General features: G+C 49.5%; 1 protein-coding gene across 5 annotated transcripts in view; it reads right to left on the minus strand.

Moving 5' to 3' along the window:
- Positions 1-9,044, minus strand: part of SCAMP4 (secretory carrier membrane protein 4) — a 28,832-nt gene extending 19,788 nt beyond the window's left edge. Inside the window, exons 1-3 of one of the 5 annotated variants that reach the window (XM_090027279.1) lie at positions 8,979-9,036; positions 8,793-8,847; positions 2,300-2,355 (exon numbers count right to left, since the gene is read on the minus strand). In XM_090027279.1, the coding sequence (XP_089883405.1) occupies positions 2,300-2,306 (7 nt within the window). In that variant the 5' untranslated portion in view covers positions 2,307-2,355; positions 8,793-8,847; positions 8,979-9,036. Of the gene's footprint in view, positions 1-2,299; positions 2,356-8,792; positions 8,932-8,974 lie in introns of those variants that run through there. The other 4 variants (XM_090027278.1, XM_090027280.1, XM_090027281.1 and 1 more) reach the window with 4 other exon arrangements.
- Positions 9,045-9,927: the final 883 nt, after the last annotated feature.

The raw sequence follows: 9,927 nt of genomic DNA on the forward strand, positions 1-9,927 counted from the left end.
AGCCACAGATGCATCCTGCTGCATATTGTGCTGTTCCAGATTGCACCATCCTATCCCGTTACCAGCCATAACAAGCACCCTAGGCCCCATGTTCCAGGTTGATGCTCTTCCATGACTGAATTTTCATTGACTTAAAAAGTAGACTGCTTATCCCTTGCTTGGGTTCATTATAAGCATCTACTGAGCACCACACACTAAAATGGAGTGCAAAGTCCTGGCTCTGGCAGTGGGAAGAATGGGGGGTACAGCTCTAAAGTCCAATGCACAGCTCTCTCCAGAAGAGCCCTACCAATAAGAGTAGCCTTCTACAGTAAAAAGAATAGTCTTTGTCCACATCCTCCTTTTGGATGGTGCCAGCCCCTTATTATCCCCTGGTCTGCCTGCCCTTCACTCCAAATGTAGTTAGATACCTTAAACCAATGCAGATGCTCCTCTCCATCCCCTACAAACAGGGAAGGGGGCCGTGAGAATCTTACCACTCAAATATGGTGCTGTAAGCTTTAGCAAATTTGGTCTGTAGCCTCTCCAGAAGGACAAGTTCAGCTGAGCACTCCACCTTTCCAAGGTAGATACATTTAGCACAATGCAGTTTACTCTTTGCATTTTGTACTGCTTAGAAAATTACAATGTCAGCCCGATTCAGTGGCTGAATCTCCAAATCTGAATCGACTCAGGGGACCAATTAAAAGGTCCGAATCTGTTCAAAGCTCTCCGAATCGATTTGGAAAAATTCCAAGAGCTTTGATTTGGGCAGTCCCTGCCCACTGCAGCAGGGGTACTCTGAGCTGGTAAGTAGGGGGGCTGGAGGAAGGGGAGGGGACCATGGGGGAACCCCTGCCAGCTCCCCCCCCCCCCCGCTCCCCCCCCCAGTGGCTGGCCTGCCTGGCCCCAGCTCCTGGTTGCTTAAAAAAAAAGCCCCTAGTCACCAGGTAGTACTTGGGGGGGGGGGGGGGGTAATTCCCACTGCCCCATGCTGCATGGGGGCCTCTGCCATGAGCTCCCCAATGCCCACCCGCTCTCCCAGCCCTCCCTATGGCTGCTACCTGGCCCAGCTCCTGGCCCTTTAAAAAAAGTAAACCAAAAACCCTGGACTCACCGGCTGCTGCAGTGGGCTTGGGGTTTCTGGGGGCTTCTGAAAGAGCCCCCATGCACTGCCCCTCCCCCCAACAGCCAGGCAGCAGCTGATGAGTCCAGGTTTTTGTTTTTTTTTTTAAAGTGCCAGGAGCTGGGGTGGGCAGGGCAGCCATGGGGGTGCTGGGAGAACAGGCAGGGGTCAGGGGGCTTGTAGCAGAGTCCCCCACCTTGCGTGGGGCAGTGGGAGGCAGCAGGGATTGGCCGAGGCCACTGAGCGCAGGCTTTTTTTTTTTCTTCCAAAGAGCCAGGAGCCGCAGCCAAATCGATTCAGGACACTGATTCGAATCACCGAGTCAAATCGCTGTCCCCCAAATCAGCTGAATCCAAAGCGAATACCAGGCACTTTGCACAGTCTCAATGCTGAGTGTCAGAGAGCTGCCACTTCCTCACTCCAAACATGGCTATATTTTAAGAAGCCTGTGTATATCAAACTGTAAAATATTTGGGGTTTCTTTCGGGGAAGGAAAAGAAATCTTAGACTATATTTTTCTCTCAGATCTGACAGCATACCCTAGGGTTTGCTACAGTACTCATGCCTGGGTCACATCGGCTTAAACAAAACCAATCAACCAAACCCCAAAATCCAAAACGATACTGTCCATTCCTAGAGACTAAATAAATTCAGGACATGCTCCTGCTTCCAATGAAGTCAGTGGGAGTTTTGCTATGGATCTCCCTGGGAGCAAAATTAAGCCATAACTTTAAGCATTTATTATGCAGCTGGAAAAGCTGTGGAAGAGATGTGTAACCTCTGCAGCAAGGGGCTCTTTCAGGGCAGTCTTTCCAGGCCAGCTTCCTTTTTTGCAAACTTTGAAGAAGTCACATTTAGCCTTGCATAGCCAGTATAGTGACCTCAATGATCTTGAGGTAGATGCACAATAAAAAAGTGGGGGGAGGAGGAGAAAAGAAGGAAAGTAAGAAGAAAAGGAAAAAAAAGGAAAGAGTAGCAGCCAAAGGGCTAAGGGATGCAGTGTCCAAGGAGAGAGGAGGTGTTTCAAGCTTAATCCACCCTACTGGTTGCTACTTATTGATAATGCCCAAGTCCTAAACTCGCAGTTGCTGCAATGAAAGGCATCACCCATCAAAAATCTTGCCTTTTACACACTGATAAGACATCCATTTACAACCCTCCGTTTCAGCATCTCTGGTTGGTGCAGTTCTTTACCTGCCATTTTTGCTGGAAATGGTCCCTGGAGAAGCTTTGATCAGACAGGAGTGGACCTATTAGAGTGGAGAGGGGAAAAAAAGGCAGATCAACTACGTATCTTTGTAATTCATATTCACAGCACTAAGTTTCAAAGGTTTCTTTCCATAATTTTATAAAGTCTATGTTTGTTTATGAATGCTTCTACTCTTAAGATTGCCAGAGCAGCTTGCTCACTGCAAACTGCCCATCTCCACACCAGGCCGAAACAGCATCTTTGAGGGAAACAGGAAACCCCTTGTTTGTATTAATGCAATGTTATCTTTGGAGGCATAATTACAACCTCGGTGTCATCAACGTTAAAGATTTTACTGTTCAGCACTGAACAAACAAACTTTCTTGGTTGTACCTGGCATGGTCTTAGGCTGCACAGGAAAACTGCTGCCAGCACACGCATGCACATTTGAGCTGAAGCAAGACAGCAGGCCGAGACAGATGGGTCTGGTTTGGGCTCAGAGGACAAAGCAAAACACACACAGAGGAAAAGAAACCGGTACTAGCTCACCAGACATACTGCCTCATTTAGGCACCAGGATGATCCAACTGCTCTCTGACTCCCACAGCGCTTTCCGCAAATGGCAAACAAAGAGTTTATCCAACCTCTTTCCCCATCATTAGATGGCTGGGAAAGACGTTTTCCCATAACGCCCCCCCCCAATAGCACTGTTAGTTTCACCATCTCTGATAAAACTCCTTCAGGCAAGAGTTTGGTCAGCTTCCAGCATGGAGCACAGAACGGCTGGGGAAATCCGCATAACCTTCATTGAAAGTTACTGTGGAATCATGCAAAAATACACAGAGCTCTCCGAAGTAAACTGATTCTTTCCCAACCCCACCAGAAATCATTGCAGCTCCTCGGGGTGCACCAACACAGTTTTGGGCCTGATTCCAATAGCTGATTTTTAAGGAGGCATATTGGCCGATACCGATCCAATTTCCTATACAGCATGGAGAGCTGTGCAGCTGGTAAGTCTGTTGTGGTGGAAGGGGAGGAGGGAGGGAAGAAGCATGGTGGGGCAGATCAATGCCCCAGCAATGAGGGAGGGAGTGGGGCTGGGGTAGGGGACGGAGCTGTGGCTCGTCTGGGGAGGGCATGGGGAGGCTTCCAATGCTGTGCATACCCCGGGAGGGCACAGGGGTGGCACATGCCCCCAGATCTGCGCAGGGTGGGCTGCCGTGCTGGGCTCTTCCCAGTGGGGGCTAGCCTGAACTGTGCTCAGGGCAGGCAGCGGTGCTGGGAGGGGGGTGCCAGCAGTGCAGGCAGTGGTGCTGGGAAGCAGTGGGGCTGCAGCCCCCACCAAAATTCACCACAGTCCCCCAAAGCCCTTTTCCCAGCACTGCCTCCGCCTGCCCTGAGCACAGATCAGCCCAGCCCAGCCCAGCCCCCACCCCCACTGGGAAGAGCCTGGTGCAGCCCCAGCCCCAGCTTGCCCTGTGCAGATCCAGAGGCACATGTCTGCTCCCCCACCCCATGCCCTCCCAGGGTGTGCACAATGGTGGGAGCTCCCCCCCACAATGAGCTGCAGCTCCATCCCATGCCCTGCCCTGCCCTGGCAGCCCCAGCCCCACTCCTACCTCATCGCAGGGGCTGTGATCTGTCCCCCCATGCCCCTTCCTTCTCCCTTCCCTGTCCACCACCACAGACTTACCTGCCATATGCAGCTCTCTAAGCTGCTGGCTGTGCTCCTCTTCATCTGTGTGTTGTGCTGCGGCTGCGTGCATGCACAGGCCATTTATCGATCACATCAGGCCAATTTCTGAGGCAGCCAATTTTCTGTATATTGGTGCTGATCCAATACCAGACCTACGTGTCGATGCACCTCTAGTGTCCAATCCCGCAAGCTTTCCTCATATCACCAGCTCCACTTACTTCAGTGGAACCAATCCCTGTACATTTATAGGCAGAAACCATGCATGGCAATGATTTCAGTAAAATCCAAGTTGAAAACAAAGCAACAGTTAAAATTATTGTTAAGGACAAATTCTAAACCAGAATTTCAATGCAACTGAGTTAAGGGAAAACATGTTCAGTTTAACATGGCACACAAAGAAAATTCTCCCTTGCATGCTATGTAGAGCAGGGGCAAGGAGCTTGTAAGCCACAAAAGCCAAGTTCTACTCAAAGCGCGCTCTCTCAGCCTCTATTTCCTCTTCCACCTTTCACCTGCCTTATTAGTCTCCTGGTCAACACAGACTCTGTACTGTTGCAAAGATTTTGATTAGGGATTTTTTTAAAACTGATCTAGAATGGCACAGCCTGGGGTATAGATGGTTTCACTGGCATACAAATGACTTATACCAGTGCAACTTACTCCCCTTTCTGTGCAGGGAGAGCTCTACTGCATAACTGCATACACAGAATAGATCTTGTACTGCTTTAGCTGTACCAGTATTATGTATAAGGCAGGGTAGATTTGGATTTTATAGACTAACCAAAGTAGATTATATTTATATTCCAATTTCTCTCTTCTCCTTTTACTTTGTTTTCTGCATGTCCTTTCACAGCATCTGATGATATATATATCTCTCTCACAAGCTTCCGTGGGCTGAAGTTTACTTCATCAGATGCTGTGAAAGGACACGCAGAAAGCAAAGTATAAGAAGGAGAGAGAAATCAGAATATAATCTACTACATATATTATATACACACACATGCACAATTAGTACACACACATACACACACTTCGGTTAGCCTAGAAAAGGTACAAATCTACCCTGTCTTCTCCTTGACCATATACAACAAAAGCTCTACTTACGGTGGCAAAATACGGAAGTGGTACTTCTGGTTTCATTTTTGCCATGTCCATCAGCTGCTGGTTAATAAGAGTTTTCCAGCTAATAAAGTACCGGTTAACACAGCTTTTGCTGTACTAACATGGCTAGCTATGTCTCTCTGCACATGATTAATGCATATAAAACTTATGTAGATTATATACAATTCAGGGCAGGGAACACTCCTTGTGCAAAGAGGAGCCGTAAAAGTACACACAAATGACAGACATCAACCCCACCCAGAAGGGGTTCTGAAATACCATTCTGATATAAAAGGCAATACTTTTGTTTTGCGTTTTTTTCATTTTAAATGCAGGAGCAGGAAATTAAACGTTAAGACAATTCAAGTTCAAATAAAACTTTTGCCCTTTCCCTTGAGGATGCTGCTGATGGAGACTAAGATTGCTGCAAAGAGCAAGTGCTTCAATTAAAACAAGGTTCTTTGAGTAAATCCGATGGCAATTAAAACAAGTTACTTTTAAATGCTGGTATAAAAGAAAAGTTGTCTCTTACATCATTATTAATGAACAAATGGGGCAACTTCAGACTAGAGAAATCCACATACGATGCTTCAATTCCAATATCAATTCTTACAGTTGTAAAGGGAGAAGAACCATTTAATGGTTACAGTAGAAGGCTGGGATAAAGAATTCCTGGATTCTATCGCTGGCTTTACTGGGTGCTGGGGATCTCGTCTCTATCTTCCTCCTGCGCCTCTATTTCTCCATTAAGAGAATGGTTCTGCCAAAAAAACCCTACGTTTAATTAGTTAAAAATAGTGGGGAGAGAGGGCTGGAACAAGACGATCCATCTCACATGCTCTTCCTCTCAACTCTTTACCCTCATTTACCCTCTCAACTCATAAGACAGCCCTCTTGTGATTTTATACTCTAGAAACACAGCTGTTTACGGCAGTTAACCAGTAAGTGAATGAATGCATGGGGCTACCCAGGCTTGCAATCACTGCTTCTATCAAAAATCTTGGTGAAGTAACTGGGACGACTCTGGTTTCACTGCCAAAATGATGAGTTTTTAATGACAGGATGGCTATATCAGTGTAAAAGCAGTGTGCCTTTTGGCAGCAAAGACATAGCAGATGAACAAATTAAGTGTGGCAGGATCAAGTCCCAAGATATAATTCTTTAGACTCTTCTGGTTCTGCTAGTTTAAGGCACCAATCATGCTCCTACTAAAGGCAGTGGGAGTTTTGCCAGGGATCGCAACAGAAGCAAGCTCAAGCCCTTTGTGGACATGTACTTATTTTGTTGGCTGGGACCTTGAAGCGCTTTTCTCCCGTGCTCTGAATGACTATTGACCCATTGTCATTATGCACTCCCAACCTGTCATTTATTTTGGCAGGGACTTCTGCACCCTCTATACTACGGGCCCTGGGGAGAATACACCTTAGATTTAAGTTAAACAGAAATCCTGCTCCTGAAGGTGATGACACTGCTCAACTTTGACCTGAATGTATTTAAGCATGGATATACTATGCTTTTATTTAATAAAACCCTAGCCACAAGTGAACTATGAAAACGGTTGGACTGCAAATACTGATAAGCAATAGTATCTACACCGAGAGACTTACTGACTATTCAGACAAAAGCACCAGATTAAAAGGCACTAGAAACACCAAAATAAGTTGGGTTTTTTTTCCAGAGTCACATGGAAACATTTTCAATTGGGTTGAAAATAAACAGATCAAAACTGCATCCTTCCAGCACACTTGGCAACTGTGACTTTTTTCATATGAAATCCATCTTTGGAAGAGGGCAGGACAAAAATCATCCAGGAAGGAAATCCTGATGCGGAAATGCGCTTTCCTTTTCCGCTCTACTCAGAAGCAATCAATGAATAACACCAAAGGTTACAGTCCAATTCACATGACTCACAAACACAAGCTGTGCTTCAATAAAAGCTGCCTCCATTTTAAAAATATAAAAGTGGTCTTGTGTCACTTTAATAGATAATGTCTTCCCTGTTTAAAAAGCCTAAGGACTGTCAGCACTGTACTCATTTTCCAGGAACTAGCAGGCAACAGAAATTATATTAAAAGCACAAGTCAGCTTTAACGTCTTCTTGTAAACAAAAGATGTTTGAGATTGTCAAAAGAGAACTAATTTGAAAAGCCTGATTTACTGCTCATTGCCTGTCCCCTTTACCCAATTTTTGCCTCCATCTCAGTTGGAGAAAGGGTGGTTCAGCAGTTAGGGGACTAGTCTGAGAACATCAATTCACCACCCTGCTCTGCCACCAACCTCCTATGTAACCATAAGCAAGTCATTTAGGGCTGGACTCATTCAGGCACCCAAGTCCAAGAACACAAGTCTCAAAACCTCCATCTAACCCGCCAGGTTTTAGCTAGTTCAGTTCCCTAGTCCTGCGTCTGTGCAAAGCTGGAATTCGCTAAGGCTTATCTGGGCTCAACAGCTCCACATCACTCATGCTCAAGACTGACTTTCTCCGAGTAAGAATTCCTGCACCGATTTGCCCCGAGGGTGAGCGTAATCCAGGAGACTTTGATCAGACCTCTCACACACCTACAGGATCAGGGATCCCACAAACCAGCAGCAGTCATTGGTTTTGTTCAAAGATGAGGTTAGAGCGAGTGACAGTGCTGGTGCTTCCGCCCCCTCATTTTATACAATAACCTAGTAACTAGAGCACTCAGCCGGAACGTGGGAGGCGCAGGTTGAATTCCTGACGAAGGTAGAGGGGATTCAAACCCACGTATCCATTTCCAGCCTGTACCTCATTTTGGGGCACAAAGCTACATTCACTCCCTCCTTTTAAAGCGGGTGCATTTGAATACAAGAATTCAACATTTATTGGGCAGGAAGAGAGCAAGGAGAGACAAATGTTGCAGGCTACAGAGCAGGGCCACTGCCCGGATTCTGCATTCAGATGCCACATTCAACTTGGGGCCACTGCCTGGATTCAAGCAACAACGGTTTGATGCAAGTCATCTCGAGACCCATCAACAAGCAGTACAGACTGTCTTTGAATTGAAGGATTGCCCCCCTCTGCCTCCCTGGGTAAAACCCAGGAAGAGGCCCTGACATGCAAGTCTTCCCCTCCTGAGAAATACCCTAACTGCTAGGTCGGAGACTGCCGACGAACGTTGAATTATTTGACTGTAACGCCTTCAAACAGATTTTCAACGGCAAAGCTCCTGCGTAAATGGAGGAAGTGACCCATCGCTACCCTCCACCAGTCTCTTAAAAAAAGACGTGACCCTTCCTTAGCCTCCGTATTTATTAATTTTTTCAGGAAAAGCCAACTCCAAGCGAGGCCCGGGCCGCAAAGCCCAGGCACAGGCAGCGGCACGGGGGCTGCCGTAAGTTTGGCTCTTCAGTGGGGACGTGGAAGCCAGGCAGCCCCCGAGACGCGGCCGCGAGCCCTGCACAGCCAGGCGAGGAGCCGTGGAGGCCCCGCACGTTTCAAAGCTATATGGGCTTCTCAGTGCCCTTTGCGGACCCGCTTCCCAGGCCTCCCACCCCTCATCACGGGGTGGCCTCCTGGGGGGCGCGGAGAAACCGGATCGGTTTGGTTTCAGCCTCGAGAGACGGCGCACACGGGAGAGGGGGAGCAGCTCTGGATGTCAGGGACCCGCGGGGGCTCTCAGGCGGCGCCCCAGCCCCTCTCCCGAGGCCGCTGGAGCCGGCGGGGGCGCGTTACTCACCGGCTGGAGCGGGCGGGTCCCAGGCGCTAGGACATGGCAGCGGCAGCGGCGCGGCCTGAGGGACAGGAGGAGCCGTCAGCCCCGGGCCCGGCGCCCCGGCCCCGCTGCGCCACGAGCGCGAAACCCCCCCCCCCCACCCACCTGCCGCCGCTACAGCTACCGCCCCCGCCCCCGGCTCCCACCTGCCTGCAACGACCCGCCGAGCTCGCAGCTCCCTGGAGCCCTTAGCAACAACCGCGGGGCACGCCGGGAGATGCGGTCCTGCGGCGCGGGCTCGGCGGCGGCTCGCGGGGCGGGGGGACTACAGCTCCCGGCGGCCCCCGCGGCGGGGCGTCAGTGGCCCCATGTCGGTCATGTGACCCTGCTGCCCGGCTACGGCGGAGAACGAGGGTCAGATTTGGGAGGGAGACAGGGGTGCACGGGCAGCGCCTGGCCTGGCGTCAGGACCGCTTCTGCCATTAGAGGAGGGCGGGCAATTATTTCGGGCTTACTGAGTTTTGGCGAGCCATCAAGGGCCGCGTGACAGGCAGCCAGGAGCAGATAAATGTTAATTTTCTAATTTTTTTTTTAATTAAAAAAATTCTAAAAGGCCTGACGGGCTGCATCCGGCCTGTGGGCCGCTTTTTGCCCATCCGTGCATTAGAGTCACTATTGCCAGGCCGTGGCAGGGCCCCCCCCAGCCCTCCCTGCTTCATCACCTGCAGCCCCAGGCTTGCTTCTGCCTGAAGGGAGTTGTTGTTTTGTGCTAAACACGCCTCTGCCTCGCTAGCCAGGCGTCCCCTTCCTCACCGGTGTGGTCGCACTAGAAGTGAAGCAAAGCAGCGGAGATCCTGCTTATGGACAGAGAGGCTGAGCCTGAGGGCCCCACTCACTCCTGTGCACCTTTGGTTATGTGTCTGCAGGGCCCTGAGTCTCTTGTCTGAGCCTAGGAGGGGAAACCTTTGGCAGTAGGAGGCAACACGCCACCATCCTTGAGTTTTTGGTCCCTTAACATGCCCCCCTGCCCGGCAGCCACCCTGGGGTGATGAGGTGAATGCCATTTTGGCTGCTCCCGGGTGTACACCACCCTTCCCTCTGCCCAGCTCAGTGAATCCCATTCAGTGTCAGCACTATTTAAAAACACCGATAGGAAAAG

Source organism: Crocodylus siamensis, chromosome 14 (genome assembly GCF_052110815.1).
Source record: "Crocodylus siamensis isolate JL-2025a chromosome 14, ASM5211081v1, whole genome shotgun sequence".
In the NCBI taxonomy this organism is placed as follows: Eukaryota; Metazoa; Chordata; order Crocodylia; family Crocodylidae; genus Crocodylus; species Crocodylus siamensis.